General features: G+C 63.5%; 5 protein-coding genes across 5 annotated transcripts; all 5 read right to left on the reverse strand.

The window, feature by feature from the left end:
- Nucleotides 1-64: 64 nt before the first annotated feature.
- JCM10292_000825 (SIR2 family NAD-dependent protein deacylase) lies at nucleotides 65-1,484 on the reverse strand (the record flags this gene model as incomplete). The annotated part of the gene is made up of 5 exons (XM_076650184.1): nucleotides 65-621; nucleotides 680-835; nucleotides 896-1,116; nucleotides 1,193-1,255; nucleotides 1,324-1,484. The coding sequence occupies 5 exons, from the start codon at nucleotides 1,482-1,484 to the stop codon at nucleotides 65-67; spliced, it is 1,158 nt and encodes a 385-aa protein (XP_076504309.1).
- A 1,007-nt stretch (nucleotides 1,485-2,491) lies between these two features.
- Nucleotides 2,492-4,283, reverse strand: GLC7 (type 1 serine/threonine-protein phosphatase catalytic subunit GLC7; the record flags this gene model as incomplete). Its single annotated transcript, XM_076650185.1, has 7 exons — nucleotides 2,492-2,596; nucleotides 2,663-2,724; nucleotides 2,788-3,012; nucleotides 3,075-3,251; nucleotides 3,354-3,584; nucleotides 3,652-3,783; nucleotides 4,226-4,283. The coding sequence occupies 7 exons, from the start codon at nucleotides 4,281-4,283 to the stop codon at nucleotides 2,492-2,494; spliced, it is 990 nt and encodes a 329-aa protein (XP_076504310.1).
- A 1,244-nt stretch (nucleotides 4,284-5,527) lies between these two features.
- JCM10292_000827 (uncharacterized protein) lies at nucleotides 5,528-8,115 on the reverse strand (the record flags this gene model as incomplete). The annotated part of the gene is made up of 2 exons (XM_076650186.1): nucleotides 5,528-7,828; nucleotides 7,900-8,115. The coding sequence occupies 2 exons, from the start codon at nucleotides 8,113-8,115 to the stop codon at nucleotides 5,528-5,530; spliced, it is 2,517 nt and encodes an 838-aa protein (XP_076504311.1).
- Nucleotides 8,116-8,921: 806 nt separating this feature from the next.
- On the reverse strand, nucleotides 8,922-12,582 carry JCM10292_000828 (uncharacterized protein; the record flags this gene model as incomplete). The annotated part of the gene is made up of 14 exons (XM_076650187.1): nucleotides 8,922-9,250; nucleotides 9,311-9,713; nucleotides 9,777-9,887; nucleotides 9,948-10,315; nucleotides 10,374-10,454; nucleotides 10,518-10,601; nucleotides 10,661-10,827; nucleotides 10,890-11,291; nucleotides 11,347-11,703; nucleotides 11,763-11,912; nucleotides 12,064-12,137; nucleotides 12,243-12,296; nucleotides 12,379-12,389; nucleotides 12,546-12,582. The coding sequence occupies 14 exons, from the start codon at nucleotides 12,580-12,582 to the stop codon at nucleotides 8,922-8,924; spliced, it is 2,628 nt and encodes an 875-aa protein (XP_076504312.1).
- Nucleotides 12,583-12,946: 364 nt separating this feature from the next.
- On the reverse strand, nucleotides 12,947-16,618 carry JCM10292_000829 (AMP deaminase; the record flags this gene model as incomplete). Its single annotated transcript, XM_076650188.1, has 16 exons — nucleotides 12,947-13,171; nucleotides 13,239-13,420; nucleotides 13,482-13,539; nucleotides 13,598-13,729; nucleotides 13,788-13,936; nucleotides 14,005-14,082; nucleotides 14,139-14,309; nucleotides 14,368-14,525; nucleotides 14,575-14,679; nucleotides 14,736-14,800; nucleotides 14,859-14,996; nucleotides 15,069-15,191; nucleotides 15,253-15,458; nucleotides 15,527-15,955; nucleotides 16,013-16,421; nucleotides 16,481-16,618. 16 exons carry the CDS (start codon nucleotides 16,616-16,618, stop codon nucleotides 12,947-12,949), a joined length of 2,766 nt encoding a protein of 921 aa, XP_076504313.1.
- Between the last annotated feature and the right edge of the window lie 128 nt (nucleotides 16,619-16,746).

The raw sequence follows: 16,746 nt of genomic DNA on the forward strand, positions 1-16,746 counted from the left end.
AGTCACAGCAACATGCAGCAGGAGAGAACCTGGCACGATCGCAGATACAGGATCAGGTCTAAAGCTACAAAGGCGCCTTCTTGTCGTCGACCGGGTTCTTCTGCTCTAGCGAGACACCCTCGACAGCCTTGGTCAGGTCGTCGACGTCCTCCGTGCCCACCTTGACGCCCCCTGCCGCCTCGCCAACGTGCTCAACAATTTCCTCGCGCTTCGCCTCCTTGTCCTCCTCCTTCCTTTGCTCGACTTCCGCCGGCGTGGTCTTCCCCTCTGCCTCATCGAGCGCCTTCCACCCCTCGTCCTTGAGCCGTCTCAGCTCGTCCGCCCACCCGAGCATCTCGCACAGCTCGAGCACGCCCTCGTCCGCATCGCCGAGCCTGCGCACGTCGCGGATCCCGCCCGCGCGGCCCGTCACGCCGTCAAAGTCGAACCCTTCGCGCGAGCGCGGGCCGTCAACCTCGCCGACCGACTCGAGGTTGATGAGGAGGCGAGGGCAGGACGAGGGGACGCGGTGCATGAGCGAGTTGAAGGGGCCTACGGTGAGGGACGTGCCGAGCACGATGAGGAGGTCGCAGGAGGAAAAGTGCGACAGGCGGGAGAAGAAGCGGTCGGGGAGGCCCTCGCCTGTGATCCACGCGTGAGTGAGTGACCGTCATAGATGCGTTCGCGAGCCAGCGCGCACCGAAGAAGACGATGTTGGGCTTGATGAGCGCGGCGTCTTTGCCTTTGCAGCGGTTCTCCTGACAGCGGACCACCTCGCCGCGCATGATTTGCGGCTTGATCTCCTCCTTGGTGTACTTTTTGCGGCAGTTGAGGCACGCAGCCTCGGCGAACGAGCCTGCAACAGTCGAGTATGAGTTTCGTGAGCGCAACGCAATGCAGCTGAGGTCTTGCGCACCGTGCGCCTCGACAATCAGGTCGTCTCTGATCCCCGCAATCCGCTCAAGCGTGTCAATGTTCTGCGTCCATGCGCCGGCGAGTAGGGACTTCTCCTGCAACAGTCGGAAGAAGTAATGGCAGATGGTCGGCTTGAAGTTGCCGGGGTACAGCTCCTTCGCCAGCGTGTAAAATGCCTCTGGCCGCTCCTCGAGGTAGTCGATGTCGAAGATGGCCTCGGGACTGCGGAGGAAGTGCCTAGTGTCAGGACGCAGGAGAAGAGAGGTTGCGCAAAGGGGAGGGAGAAGGCGTCACGCACTAAGGCAGATCGTACTTCGCCAAGTTGTCGTACAGGCCGGTCCCTGGCGACCGAAAGTCGGGGCTGCAGTGCGCACGCAACGTCAAGATTCGCCATGGCGCTCTCGCGAGGCGGAAGCGATGGAGACGCACATGCCAGCCGCCGTGCTGATGCCCGCCCCGGCCATGACCATGATCCGCTTGGCCTTGCCATCCTTGATGAGCTTCGCCACGTCCTTGAGCGACGGTCGCTCGTCGGCCGCCAGGTGAGGAAAGGCGCGGTTCGCCGCCGGGGACGAAGATGGGGATCCCATGCGGCTCAAGAAGGCGAAGCGCCGGCGACGAAAGATGCTGGTCGTCTGAGCGAGCTTGTCAAAGCGCTGTAGTGATAGCACAGCACGCTAGGCGCTGTGGATGCCGCCTTTGAGTCGTCGGAAAGTGCGAGGAGGCGGTGAAAGGTGGCTGCAAGACACAAGGCGCGAAGGAGGCAGTGGGCACGTTGTTCGCGACTGCGTCAGCCTCGACACTCGGGTGCAAGTACGTGCTCTCGCGTGAGCGCGGCGATGAGGCAAGAGGAAAGCCGTCCTCTCGGACGACAAGCGGGGCGCATCGCGTACTGCCCCACGTACGGCGCAATCTGATTCGAAGGACGAGCCGGGACACAGCGGCGAAAGGAACCGGTCGGCAGCGGCATTCTGAGCGGTGACAAGGCGCGAGACACGGGAGGGAAGCGCGGTAGCAATACAAGGAGAGAAGGAGAAGACTTTTGAACGCGACGAAGGGGGCAGGGGAGGAGGGCGACTGGTAGGAGAAAAGAGAGCCGAGCAGCGACGGAGAGTATAGTGAGAAGAGAGGTGCGAGAGAGACGCCCGACGCGACGAGACGACGAGGCGAGGCCAAGGTATAGAGGCAGCGAGGATGTGCACGAGGGGGTGGGGCAGGCAAACGGAGTGAACGGAAGAAGGAAGGAAGGTACTAGACAACGCGGGACGAAAAAAGAGACGATGCGAACGACGGGGGGCAAGAGGGGACTGATGGGTCGAACGAAAGGCCTCGTGCGGGCGGTGCCAGGGTTCCGCGCCTGCCACGTCGTCTACGCGCTGCGCTTGACGGAGCGGCGGAGGCGGAGGTGTCGAGTCGGGGTCGGCGTGAGAGGGGGAGCACAAGGGTGCGAGAGGGGCGGAGGAAGGGAAGGTACAGCTGAAGTGCGAGCGTCGTCGGGAAAGTCGTGTGCTCGAAATGTAGAGGAGAGTGGGTAGGCGCGAGGTGTGGTGGTGCGAAGGGGCGAAGGCGGAGGCGAAAGCGTCGAACGAGACGACGCTTACTTGCCCTTGCCGCCCTTCGCCTTGCGCGGCGGCGTAACCGGCCGGCCCTGACCCGCCCCGCCGTACGCAAACGTCTTCTTCTTCTCCGCAGGCTTGAGGATCTGTGCAAGGCCGCGAGGGTGAGCAGGACGAAAAAGCAAGCGTAGTTGACGACAGAGCATGCGCACCTGGAAGGAGCACAACAGCGTCTCATCTACGCTCATCATCGCACCCGCGTTGTCGAACTCGCCTGGTATCGTCCCTCGTATCAGTGAAATGCTCGGAGGGAAGCAAGTGCAGGCAAAGGACGCACCGCAATAATTCGGCGCCGAGAAGAGCGTGACGAGCTGCCTCTTGGCGAAGAACTCGTACCCGTCCTCGACGACCTGGTGCGCGCGGCAGATGAGGTCCATGTCGTGTTTTTGCAGGAAGCGCGAGACGACGTCGGGGCCGAACGTGAACGACACGCCGCGGTCGTTCTCGCTCCAGCCGGTGATGTCCTTGTCCGGGTCGGACCAGAGCAGGTCGCACAGCAGGCCTGCAACGTCACGAGATCGTCAACCACGAGCTTTCACGGAGGGAGTCGAAAGCGGCACGCACCCGTGTCGGGCACGTCTGTCGGCCGCATCACCCTCCTGATCTGCTCCATGCTCTGCAAGTCGGGGCTCAAGCCGCCGTGCATCGTGAAGATCTTCTCGTCGATGATGGCGGCGATGGGAAGGCAGTTGAAGCAGTCGGTGAACGTCTTCCACAGCTTGATGTTGTACCGCCGCTTGCCTGCGGAGATGTCAATGCGTCAGCTCAACTTCGCCGACCGTCCACCTGCACAGCCGCAAGAAGTGCATGGCCGAAGCAGCATTGTGAGGAAGCCAGACGCACACTCATCATAGAAGCCGTAGATGCGGTTGATGGATGCGCACTCGTGGTTGCCGCGGAGGATGAAGAAGTTCTCGGGGTACTTGATCTTGTACGCGAGGAGGAGGCAGATGGTTTCGAGCGACTGCTTGCCTCGGTCGACGTAATCGCCGAGGAAGAGGTAGTTGGCTTCGGGCGGGAACCCGCCGTACTCGAACAGGCGCAGGAGGTCGTAGTACTGGCCGTGGATGTCACCTGTGCGCGCCGCACGCCGTGTCAGCTCTGGCGCAAGAGCTCGAAGAGGGAAGCACAAGAGGCGCACCACAGATCTTGATGGGTGCCTCGAGCTCGAGGAGGATGGGCTGGTTGATGAAGATCTCGCGCGCCTTGGTGCACAAGAACTTGATCTCGTACTCCTGCAGCTGCACCTGCTTGCCCGGGCGGTTGCCTCGCACTGTCGAGCGCGCGGCATAGACAAGGGGACGAACGAGGGTCAGCAAGTGTGTCCGGGACACGGCGGAGACTGCGGCAATCGCAACGCCAACCACGGCGGCACGCGAGCCCTGATAGCCTCCCGAAGCCATCCAGCAGCCCACTGAACCCTCCTGCAGCGCGCAACGCGTGCTCGGTGCACCGCCATGCAAGCGTCACTGCCCGGTTCCGCAACGCCGACCGGCTCGATAGCACACGCCTCGCTGCGCCTGCAGCCGCCCGAGGCGCGCCAGCCATGCCACAGAACCGTCGGCCCGCCCCACAGATGCACAGGATGGGACGGAACGCGGCCAGAAGCAGTCTCGACGCGTGCGAGCTCCTGTACGGGCGGTGCGAACGAGGGGCGGTCGCGCGGGCTCGGAGTCCGGGGGGAACAAGCTGGATCTGGCGGGCGCGCGGCTCACCTTCGAGGAGGCGGTCGATGATCGAGTCGAGGTCGATGTCCTGGCCTTCTGCTGCCATGGCCGCTGCGCGAGACGAGAGGCGACGAGAGCGAGTAGCGCGGGGGGAAGGGGGAAGCGGCGGGCTGGGAACGGGCGACGGCGGGGCACAGGCAGAGCGAGTATGCGCGCAGACGAGCAGTGCAGTCAGTACAAGGCCTTCGCACGCGTCTCTACCTGGCCCCAGCTGCGAGTGCGCGCAGTCGGACGAGGCGTGTTGACCGGGGCGTGGCAAGCGCGCTCGCCCTCGCCGCCGCGGGTGCGCGCTGGGCAGGCGAGCCTGTGCGGCCCAGCGGGGTGCAGGGCAGACGGGGACGCGCAGGCTCACGGTGCGGCTGCGGGGCGAGCGCGGGGCGTTGGCTGCGGTGGGGAGGCGAAGGTGACGAGCGAGCGGTCGCGCGGTCGGACGACGGGGCGGCGGGGCGCGGGTGCTGGCTGGGGTGGACGGGTGCAGCGGTGCTCGAGCGCGCAACGGTGCTCTGGGCTCGCCGCGGTGCGTGCGAGGGCGGCAGGGCGGGCGCACGGCGGTCGCGGCCTGCCTTTGCCTCGCCTCGACCCAAGCTCTCGCGGCTCCCACGCCCGCTTCCGCTCTCACCCTCCCTGCGCCTCGTACTGCCTGCCCGTGCTCACACAGCGACTCTTCGAGCCCGCATCTGCTGCTCGCGCCCCGCTCCACTGCTCTCTCGTCCCGCTGTCGCTTGTTTGCGCTTCGGTTTCCTCCCCCTCGTCTCTTCGAATGCTCTCTGCGTCTGTATTTCTTACCGTGGAGACCTCCTACACCTCGCGTACAGTTTTCTATGCGGATCGCACTTTCTCCCAGCTGACAGAAGACGCCCGGTGCTGCTACCTTTCTCTAACACGCAAATGGAGTCAAGTCTGTCGCATCCGACTATCACTGCTGCCGTACACGACCTGCAATTTGCGCGTCCGAGATCTGTCGCTGCGTTACGCATGTTCTCGCCTCCCCCCCGCACATCTTGCTGGCTCTCGTTTCGCAACTCGGCCATGCCCGCGATCAAGTGTCGCTTCGCAGCTTCCCTGGTCAGTGGTGACTCCCGCTCGCCATCAGCGGCGACCTCGCGCGTAGAGAGGTATGGTGATCGATACAGACTGCAAAGCAGGGAGCTAGAGGCTACAGGCGTTGGGAGTGGACAGCTACAGACAGGTGCTAGCAGACAGTAGCCGACCTGCGGCGGGAAGGAAAGGCGCGAACCATGATATGCTACACGGCGCAGACATCTACACAAGCAAGTCAAGGAGACGTCACTAGCCGAACGGGTTGCGGAACCCCGTCGTCCCGATCGTCGGCGCCCTCGGAGCCGCGAACGACGAGCCCGTGTCGCCCGGCATGGGCGACGACGTGTCCCTCGGCCCGCCGACGCCCGCTCCGCCCCATACGACGTCGCCATACGTCGTGTCGCGATTCGCGGCCGACGAAGCGGCCGCCGAGGCAGGGTTGAGCCCGCTCGTGCCATGCGGCCCGCTCGCGGTCCCCGTCCCGTTCGCGCCGCCGCCGCCACCCGCGCGGTACGTGTACGACGGGCGCCGTGCGGCGAGGTTGAGCGGCTGGATTGGAACGTACGAGTTCTTGCGCTGGTGGCCGCCCTCGGCGGGCGACGAGGAAGGGAACCCGATCGGCAGACCGCCCGCGAGCGAGTTCTTGCGCAGCTGGCCGACCGCGTTCGAAGGGCCAAAGCCTGGGTGGAACGCGTTCGAAGGGTGAAACGTGTTGTGCGGCGGCGCCTCGGACGTCTCCGAGTAGGCCGACGAGAACGACCCGTTGCGGTCTTCGGGCGCGCGGTCGAGCGGACCGGGCGACGCAGTGCGCTGCTGCTGCTGCTGCTGCTGCTGCGGCTGCTGGTACGACTGCGGCGGAGACGGCGTGTGGTGCGATCGCGCCGAGACCTGCGATCCCTTGCGGTAGTCCATCTCGTGCGCCGTGCTCGCGAGTGACGCGCGCTCGCTCCCGAGGTACAGCGACCCACGCTGCCCGCCGCTGCCGTACTGCTGCGTCCGCTGCGACGCCATCGATGAGCGATTGCCCGCCGCCCACGGGTCGCGGAACCCGCTGCCCGCCGTAGCGGTCGAGTCGTTGCGACCGTGCGAGGGGGCCGAGTCAAAGGGCGAACCGGTCGCGGGCGCCGAGTTGTGCGAGGGTGAGGGGCGAGCGCTCGGCGCACCGGGCACGTTCATCGGGATCACGCCGCGGTTTGCCTGCACCTCTTCCTGCCGGCCGTGCTCCTGCCGCATGTCGTTGAAGAACTGGCGGTGCGTCGTTTGGACCGACGCCGGGACGTAAGAACCGTCCGAGTTCTTCGACAGGCGGCGGAACATGTCTTCGGGGTAGCCCTCGGACGCCGTGTCCGTGTCGTCGCGCAGCGCGCCGAGCGGGAGGCGGATCGGCTCGTGCACCCCGAACGACGTCGACCGCTCGCTGCCAGACCCGAGGCGCTGGGAGCGCGGAGGCGAGCCGCCGCTGTGCGGAGCCGGCGCATTCTTCGGGCGCGGAGCGGCCTTGCGCGTAGGAGGAGCGCGCGCGGGCTGAGCAGGCTGATGCTGCGGCTCGGGCGAACTAAAGCCGCGCGGCGGCTTCGGCGACGAGGTGTTGCGCATGACGGGCGACAAGATGGCGTGCGAGGGCGGCTTGACGCCCGGGTAGAGCGCAAACGTCTCCATGCCGAGCGACTCGACGAAGCCTTCGGGAAGGATGGGCGCCGAGATGGTCGGCGCCTTTTTGCTGCGTCCGCCCCACTTGAACCCGGTCGACTTGCGCCGCGGGCGGGGACGGTCACTCGATGCACCGATACCGGACGGGACGGGCGGGACCGCAGGCGCAATGGGCGTGTTGACCGAGATGGGCGCCGACGGGGTCGGGATTGTGGGACTGCCCATCTTCTTTTTGATGCGAGCGGCATCGATTGTGTGAACGGCCTGAGGAGGTGAAGCCGGGGCACCGTCGTAATTCTGCCCGTAGCGAAGACCGGATGTAGGGCATGTGGAAGAATCGGGAGGAGTGTTCGGTCCCTTCGACGAGGGCGCCGTGTCCGAGGACTCGCGGCGGACGTCGTCGTCGCCGCGCGAGCGCGAGCCAACGGTGCCGCGCGAATTGATACGGCTGCGCGGGCCGACGTCCTCCTCGCCGTCGTCTCCGCCGAATCGCAGGTCCTCCTCGTAGCCAGTGATGGGTGGGATCGGGCTGAACGCGTAGTCGCGCACCCAGCCCGTCTCGCGGTCATCCGCACCACGCCCACCGCCGCCGTACAACCCCGTCTTGCCGCGCTCGTCCCACGGCTCACGCGACTGGGCATGCGCCTCGTAGGGCACAAGATCCTCCTGCCGACCGCTGTCGTTCGAGGGGCTTTGACGATACGAACTCGGAGCAGGCGCAGACGACTGCAGTTGTTCCACCGTGTCGTCGACCTCGTGGCCCTCCTCGTCGCCGTCGTCGGCGTACATGTCGACATAGGCGTCGAAAACGCTGTCGACGCGGTTCGAGCGGTCGTTGCGGAGATCGAAAGCGGGCAAGACACCGTGACCAGGCTTGTTGCGTGCGACGGGCGCATCGTTCTGCACGTGTGGAAGAGCCGAGATTAGCCTTGAGAGCCCGACATCGCCATACGAGGATGCGCTGCACGCACCTGCGCCCACTTCACGCTCTGCGTCTGAGTATCTGGATGATAGTAAGGCTGCTGGTCGTGCAGCTCGTAGGTGATGGCGAGACCGTCGTCCTCGGGGTAGCGAACCCCTCCCGCCTTGCCGCCCTTGAACGCCGCTTGGGGCGCAACGTGCGAAACTTGCGCAAGAGGTTGCAGGGGGTCGTTGCGGCCACCATACGGGCGGACCACGGAAGCCATGGCGGCGGAACGATGTGCGAAGGATGCGGGACGACGGGAGCCTGGTGCGAACGTCAGCGCGAAGCGCTAGGAATGTTGGTCGTGAGGTCGGTCTGGGCGCGTGAGCTGTCACGAGTCGTCCAGCGAGCTTCGTGCAGATAAAGAGGATCACAGCGGCAGCTGAACCGGGAGAGCGAGGAGAGGACGACGGGACAACGGCTCCACCGCCCCGAGCAGGACTCGCCACGGATGTGTGAATGGGCCTGACCGACTGCGGGCGCCAATCCAGAAGGCCATGCAGCCGCGTGCGTCGAGTGCGGAGAGATGCCCACGAGCCGAGCAAGGCTGACGAGGGGGCAGGAACCGCCTCGACGTTCACGAGCGAGCCAGGCAGAGCACGCACAGCTGCCGAGAGCGGCAAAGTCGACGATTAACATCCGTCATGCGCGCGTTCGATATCCGAAATGAGCAGGATGAGGCTGGAAGGCTGGCGCTGCCATTGTCCGCAAGCGGCAGGTGTCGCACCCGAGGTCTGGGTTCACAACGGCAGCATTTGCCAGCCCTACGGCAGGAGCCAAGTAGGAGCTGCTCCCAGCAAGCCAAACTCACCATATTGCGCACGAAGGTTGCCAGACAGATCAGGGGGATTAACGGCGAGCGTGTTTCACGTGAGACTGGGCAAGGAAGACAAGCGACGGCCGACAGACGAAGGTTTCTTAGGGTATCGGGAAACGAGGCAGTGCACACAGTAGTGACGAGGACAAGGCGGGCCAGGTGCGGGGACATAGTGAAAGAGGGGAAAGCGAGAAGCGAAAGAGGTGGGCGACCTAGACTTGCTGCGTCTCATCCCAGTCCTCGCCCGGCGGAGCGCGCGAGACGTCGACCTTGCCTTTCTCGTTCATGACGGCGCCCTCGGCCGAGACGTCGACGCCGGCAGCCTGCGTCGCCTCGAGCTCGTCGCGGTACAGGCCGGGCTGGTCCTTCGGAATCCAGACGGTCGGATAGTCCTCGTACGTCGCCGGGTGGTCGAACGCGTTCTTGTCGAGATGCTCGTCGCCCGGAAGCGTGCCGGAGTCGCCACCGTCGGTCTGGTCCCTGTCCTCAGCCGTGAGCGGCCTGCGGCCCTCATCGACCGAAGGACGCGGAGGCGGGAAGGCTGCGCCGTGAAAACAGGTCAGTGCGCTGTGAGGCCCTCACAGGGAACACAGAAACGTACTCGGCTCGTCCTTCTCGCGCGGCGTCTGGTTCGTGGCAGTCTGCGCGAGCGACTGCGCGTCCTTCTCCGCGCGCGGCGCGCGGTTGGACGGGTAGCCGTCGGTGTAGCCCTGCGCCTCGGCCATCTTGGGCGCGACGGAAAGCGGCAGGTACGCGATCAACGGGTGGTAGCCCTTGATGAGCACGATGTGGTACAGGGCCGTAATGACGATCAGGACGACCATGATGGCGCCCTGCGGAATCGCCGACTGGTTGCCGTCGGCGTCTTGGGCGAGGAAGAAGAGACCGCACAGGCACAGCAGCTCGATGTAGATGCCGACAAAGATGTGCGTGATGGCCTTCGGGTAGAAAAGGCCACCGGTCTCCGTCTCGGGCGGCGTGTCGATGGCGAGGAGGAACAGGTACTGTTCGACAAGCAGCGTCAGCGTTACAGCCGACATCCGCGAAATCCTGCCTGTCCAGCGCACCTTGTAGACAAACCAGAAGAGAGCGAAGGCGACAAAGGCAAAGCCGCAGACGAGCGGTGCGATGACCGAGTACGACAGGCCGATGACCGTCAGGAGGGTCATCGAAGGCCACTGTGCATCCCAATGAGTCAGCGCGAGAGCGGAAATGGTCGAGCGTGAGCAATGGCGCACAAGTGTACCCCAGGCCACCGTCGACATGCTGTACTTGACGTTGAAGACGGAACGCGGGGTCGAACCGAGAAGGACAAGCTTGACGTAGTAGATTACGAGCTTGGCGATCTGGAGGAGCGCGCCCGCCGCGCCCGCGAACGAGGTCGTGACAAAGTAGGTGAGGAAAAAGGTCGATGCGGCGGGAAGCTGCGTCGCGAGGAGCGTCACGGCGCTCGAGGGGTTGTTGGCGAGGGCCGGGATCGACTTCATAAGACCGGACGCGAGGGTGACGATGAGGAAGCCGTGGATGACTTGGAAGATGAAGTACCGCGTCATGAGCGAGAGCTCGATGCCAGTGCGGAGAGGAATGCCTTCGAAACGCGCGAGCACTGCGATCAAGCTCGGTCAATACAAACCTGCGCGTTGATGAAGCAGAAGAGAACGCACGGCGAAGGATGATGGGCAGGAGGAGGAAGAGGACGGCGAGCGCGGCGGGCGGGAGGGCGCCCTGGATAATACCGTTGACAGCTGCGAGTGGGTCGAGCAGAGGTCAGGTCTGTGCGCACCCTGAGCGGGAGCAGATGGACATACGGGTAGGCAGGGTGCAGAGCCAGGCCATCCACGAAACTTCCGTGCAGAGCGAGCTGACGTTCGAGACGGCACCGACAAAGGCGACTGCGGTTGAAAGGCTGTGTCAGATTGGCGCGCGTGGAGAAGAAAGGATCGAGATGTACCGGGGAACGACCAAAGGATGATGAGACCGATGGTAGCAGCCCATGAGAGCGCGTACCGAGCGCGCTGCTGGTACGGGTTGATGTTGAGGTTACCCCAGATGACGTCCTCCTTTGCAACCTCGAGGTAGCGCGACGACATGCGGAGGGGAGCGTGGTGGTTAAGGCACCTGTGAATGACAATGGTCAGGCTAGTCGTTCTTCCGTCAAGAAAGGGCTGGTCACAGCGTACTGGGCGAACATGTGAGCGGCAACCTGGGTGTGGAACTGGATGAAGGCGGCCGACTCGGGCGGGTACTTCTCGTTGCGCTGCTCGCCGAAGAGGACCTCGCGCTTCTCTTCGAGCTCGCGATTCGTCTTGACAATCTCCTCGCGCGCCCAGTCGATCGTGTCGACCTTCTCGCCCCAAAGGCCGAGCGGGCCGAGCTTGTGCGTGGGGCGTTTCTTCTGCGGAACGTAGCGCGTGATCTCGCCCTTGCTCGCCTCGGCATCGAGGTCCGGCGCGTCGGTGCCCTTCTTGTTGTTCTTGCGGATCTGCTTGGTCGCGAGCTTGAGAAGCTTGGTCTCGGCGCTCTCAAGCTTGTTACACGCCTTCTGGCGGCGGTCGAACAGGTCGGGGACGTCCTTGAGGTCGCTGTTTGCGAACACGATCAGCGGTCATCCGTGTAAGAGGATGCTCGGTCACTGACCGTGCGAACCAGATCCGCTTGGCGCCACCGGGCAAGACGCTGCAGAAGCGCATCATACTCTGCTGATTGAGGAACTCCTTCGGGACGCCCGTGACGAGCACGGTCTTCGACTGGGCAAGGCGGGCGTGTTCGCGGCTCATAAGGAAGTCTTGGCGGAGGACGATGTAGGTCGAGTACTCCCGCTTGATGAGGTAGAACACCCAGAACGTGAGGATCCAGACAAGGATGATGTGTGCGGCGTAGCGGGGCTGTTGCGACAAGCCAACGTTGCCAAAGGTGAAGCGGTTGATGCCCGTGTTGGTGCCGCCCGACGCAGCTGCATCGACAGGCAGGAGGATGACCCACGTGACGACCATGCTGAAAAGGCGAGAGGTTAGTCCCGAGGAACGAACGGGAATCCGAGAAAGAGCACGCACAACGGCAGGAAGATTTCCATCATGAGATAGAGGAAGCGAACGAAGACGTAGGCATCGAGACCGTTCTTGTGCATGATGTCTTTGGCCGGCGTGCGTATCACATGCGGGATCCATCCCAGCAGCGAGTGAGGGAGCGGTTCGACGCGCTTGCTGTTTCAGCGGCAGAAGGAGACATCAGCGTCGAGGTAGGAGCGGAAGAGACGCAGGGCCGATCCTCCGCGTGTGGGGACTCCGGAGGAGCGCTAGCGTCCCGGGACCAGTAAAACGTGCAGCGACGACCTTCGAGTGAGCTTCGACCTACTTGGGCGGCACACGGTAGGAGCGCGGGCTGTAGATCTGGCGGAACTGGTTCTTGAGGACGATGAAAGCGGCGACCTGTCGAGATGAGCGTGGGAGGTGGAAGGGGGAGGGGAGCAGGATCAGCGACGGCTCGCCTCTGGAGGCTGTGGCAGCTCTACAGCAGCAGCGCATAGAACGCACCTCAGCTCCCATGACAATCAAGCCCGTCACGAGCGCCGTGATGAAGGTCTCCGTCTGTTTGCGCGCATTGTCCAGCCCTCCGGGCGCAGGTTAGCATTTCTCTTCCCACACAGCTCGGGCGGGTCTGCTAGCGCACCGACTTGTTCGCTGTAGGGATCCGTGTCAGTGCATGCTTCCAACATCGCCGAAGGAGGCCGCAGCAGGCGAGAAGGGCGAGGAGAACACGGTTCTCGCTCGTCTCCAATCTTTCCTCGCCCACTAGACCTCCTGCCGCGCTCACGAGAAGTGCGGAATATCACGCACTGACGTCCTCATTCGTGAGCGCTCCCGTAGAGGCCATCTTGGCAAAGCTGAGCGAGTTGTTCCGCGAGGTCGACGGCGAGGCTCGTGTCTATCGCGGCTTTGCGGGTCGACGGGCGCGCGTGCAGACTGATGCACAGTGCTCGAGTGCAACTGAGGCCGCGCTAGACCTGCAGAAGCAGGGAGAGAGAGAGAGACAAGAGCGATGAGGTCAAAGAGCGCCTGCGGCTGAGCGCGTGCCTGGCAAGCGATTTCGAAGGCGCGCGCCATGATTCAGAGACATTCGTCCGCAGTTTGATGCTGCCCGCGCTTTCACGTGCGAATCATTGCATCGCTCGGCGTCTCCCCCTTGCTGCACACGTCGCTGCCCGTTGTACCGCAGCGTAATCTTGTCTATTTCACGTCTACCTGCCCCCGCTGACCCTGCTTGCCTCCGCACTGCCCAGCCCAGGCATGTTGAGCTGGTTGTGCGCCGCGCCCATGGCTGCCGCACCGACGTTCTCGGCCGTGAGGAGCGGGCCCTGCGCGTTGTGCGAGAGCGCCGGCGCTCCGTCGGGGTGTGCGCCCGTCGCAGGCTGCGACACGGTCGACGGCGAGATGGTCGATGGGTCGCGCTTGACCATCGCAATCTGCACGACAGGAAGACGTCAGCCTCCGAGGGCTCGGGCTCGGCAAGAGGCGCGAGCGCCGACGGACCATGTTCACTTCCTCCATGAGCGTCGCCTGGCGGTACTCGGCGCGCAGGTTCGGCACGTTTGTCTTGTGGATCAGGTTACCGTCGCGGCCGGGCAAGTACCACTCGGGCCCGAGCCAGTGTCGCTTGACCTGCATCTCGAAGCCCGACTGAGCGCACGAGTTGCGCGCGAGCTCGCACATGTCTACACAAATGTTACATCAGTGCGTGTCGGCGGAGGCACTCGGCAGGGCCAGAAGACGCACCTGCAGGCGACAGCTTGTAGATCTGCGCCGCTACGCTGTACTCCTCGAGAAGCGGTTCCTGCAGACGCGGTCATGGTCAGCGCGCTGTGGCTGGCAGGGCTCGGATGGTGACGCACCTTGGTGAAGTGGAACTGCAGCGGGTCGTCGGTACTCAAGCTGACGTTGAGACCTGTGCGGAAGAAGTTCGGGAACGGGTTGCGCTCGTACGTCAGGAAGAGGGCGTTGTTCGAGAGCGGCGACATGGCGATCTGCTCACGCGATAGAGGTCAGCACGGCAGCGAGGAATACGCTGGATACGTAGCGCACCCCAATCTGCTTGAGGTAGAAGAGATACTGCAGTGCGGGCACCTTGCGCAGCAGGATGCCGTGCGAGATCGAGTGCGACGTGAGGAAGGCCGACGTCAGGTGATCCGGGTCACCGGCCTCGCCGGCATGGGGACGCAGCCAGAACGTGTCTGAAGTAGTCGAGCGACGGTGAGGTCAGTGCGCGCGCGAAAATCATAGCGAAGGGAGAGGAACGGACTGAAGCCTCGGTCGTGTCGCCAGTTGTTGAGCGACGTGATGTTGGCATACAGGAAGTATAGCCAGTACGCATAGGGCGCTACGATGCAAAGTCGGTGAGCACACGCTTCAACGCCAGTAGGAGCCAAGACGCACGGTTCTGCGTCGTGTTCCAGTCCTTCGGCACGGGAAACTTGCGGTACAGGCGGCGCTCCGCCTTCGACTCGTCATCGACCGAGTCGAAGCCAACGACACGCTGCAAGAAGACGTGGAGCTCCGGGTGCGAAGACGGGTCGGCCGTGACCTCGAAGAGCGGCTCGAAGATGTCTGCGGAAGTTCAAGAGGTCAGGACGCGGAATACGGCGTGGAATGCGGAGCTACGCACTGCGCACGACCTCTTCAAAGTCCTGTACCCCGCCGCTCTTCTTGAATACGTCGTAGAGTCGCGGGATCTGGATGAGCCAGCGAACGTTGTCGCTGAAGAGCTCGTTCTTGATGACCCACTTTGCAAGCTTGTCCCACTCGCCGGTGTTGCTGCGTGTCCTGGCGGTCAGACGGTGGCTTTCGGACGGGTTTGAGTGCACTTGCTTACCGGCCGTAGATGCTGATGCGGTACTCGGCCATCTGATACTTGCTCTGCTGCAGGTCGGTAAAGACCTCCTTCGACAACTCGGCGAGATAGCGACCCTCGATGAAGCTATATGCACGTCTTGTCAGTAAGAGCGTCCAATAGGAGGACAAGAGCACACTGACTTGTCGGTCTTGAGGAAGATCTCCCTCAAGCGCGACTCGCCCAGCGGGTTGTACTTGAGGTTGAACTGCAGATGTCGAACGTGTGAGCAGTTTTTCGGCGCAGGACGGGTCGGTCTTGCGCACCTTGTCGAAGCGGTGGAAGGAGTCCTGGTGGGCGTGCATGTCGAGCGTGTCGATCGACAAGTCGTACGCGGTCAAGTTGAGCGACTCGAACACCTGGCGGAGCGTGAGGTGCTTGCCGTCGCGGTAGATGACGACCTCCTGTGATGGAATGAGTCAGCGGAGTCCATATACAACTGTCACGTGGCGTCTCATGCTGAATTCCGAACGCACCTCAGGGCAGCGCTTCATCTTGGACTTGATGAACCGCAGCATGTGTTTCTGGTTCATGCTAGCCGAGTGATGAACGTGCGTGTCGACCTTGCGGACGTTGTAGAAGTCGCGGTGCGACACGCGCTGCAGGACAGTCGCGCTCAGCCTCGAGCGCTTCACACAGCCAGAGAGGACATCTGCGCACCTTCATCTCGGCCAGCTCGCGGTACTCGTTGAGGAGAACGTAGAGATTCCACTTGCTCTCGAGGTAGCGCAGGCGGCGGAACGCGAACGACTTCGCGGGCCCGTCAGAGATGACCGATAGGACCTCGTCGAGGTCCTGGAAGTACTCCTTGATAGTCGGAACTGTGTACAAGGGCTTCGAAGGCGAGTCGGACTCAGTCGAAGACGCTGAGGCAAGGAGTTCGTTGTCAAGGATTGAGCGGATCGAGCGAGAATGCGTGAGGATGAGTACTTACCCGCCGAATACACTTGGTACACGCCGTTCGCATCCAGAGCGAAGCGCCTGCGCTTGCCCTCAACCTCCTTGCCTGGAATCGCGACTTCGCCCCATTCGAACTTCATCCTCTTCGCCTCGCGCTCGGCGATTTCCTCGGTCGACTCGATTGGACCATCCGCCAGAGGGTCACTCTCTTTCCAGTGCGGAGCGGGAGGCGGCGGGTAAATGTTCCACTTGTTGAACGACTGGGGAAGGTTGGTACCGAGGATCGACGAGGTAGTGGCGTAGGAGGGCGAGTCCGACGGCTTGAAGGCGCCGTCGTAGTTGAGAGGGTTGTCCTCGAGACGCTGACGAGAGAGCGTGATGTACTTGTCGCGGAGGTCGAGGCAGCGCTGGAACGAGGTGTACAGCGCGCGCAATTCCGCCGTGAGAACTTCGTTCGGGTTGTCTGTAGCGGGATGCGTCAGCGCGCGCACTGTAGCAGGAATGAACGATGCGGACGCACGCGCAGTATAGCCCTCGTCGATCTCCTCTGCGTTCTCGCCGTGCTGGTTGAGGTGCGGCGGGCCGTGATCTTTCCGCCCGTCTTTCGAGAGCTCATCCGACAGTCCAAGGCCCGTCTCCCCTCCCTGACGTTCAGAGATAGCGGCACGGTGCACGTCGGTAGTCGAAAGTGGGGCCAGGCCAAGACTGGCGATGCGAGGCGAGGTGAAGTCGCCTTTCACGCGAGTCGAGGTCGAATCGGAGCGGGAACGTCCTCGCGATGAATCGGCAGGCGAGGACGGTGCGGGCGAGTGCGGCGCACCGCCAAGCGACAAGCGCTCGAGCGAGGGCTGTCCGACGAGAGTGTGCCCGGTCGCGGTCCCGTGAGGAAGAGCAGCGACGGGGAGCTCGGCGTGGAAAGCGCCTTTGTCCTGCGAGAGGTGCTCAATCAGCGTTACACACACCGAGAAGGCGGCTTCAAAGTGCGCACAGTCAAGTGGGCGCGTTCATCGCGATAGTCGTATTCTGCACGCTTCGGAGACGGAGGGTTGCTGCTTAGCGGAGTCGTCGGGAAGGACGACTGCCCTGACGGGAGCACGAGGTGGTCTGGCGTCTCTGCGCCCGACATCGCTCGGCTGGTTCAGGATGGCGAGGAATCGGACGCACCAAGTCGACATCGACATCGTCGCTTTCGGCAACCGTCGCCCCCTGTCCTTCACGAAGAGTGAGACTTCTTGATGCCTACAACTTCTTTCG

This window comes from Rhodotorula paludigena, assembly GCF_050403205.1.
Source record: "Rhodotorula paludigena JCM10292 DNA, Rt_paludigena_JCM10292v1_ctg32, whole genome shotgun sequence".
NCBI classification, from domain to species: Eukaryota; Fungi; Basidiomycota; class Microbotryomycetes; order Sporidiobolales; family Sporidiobolaceae; genus Rhodotorula; species Rhodotorula paludigena.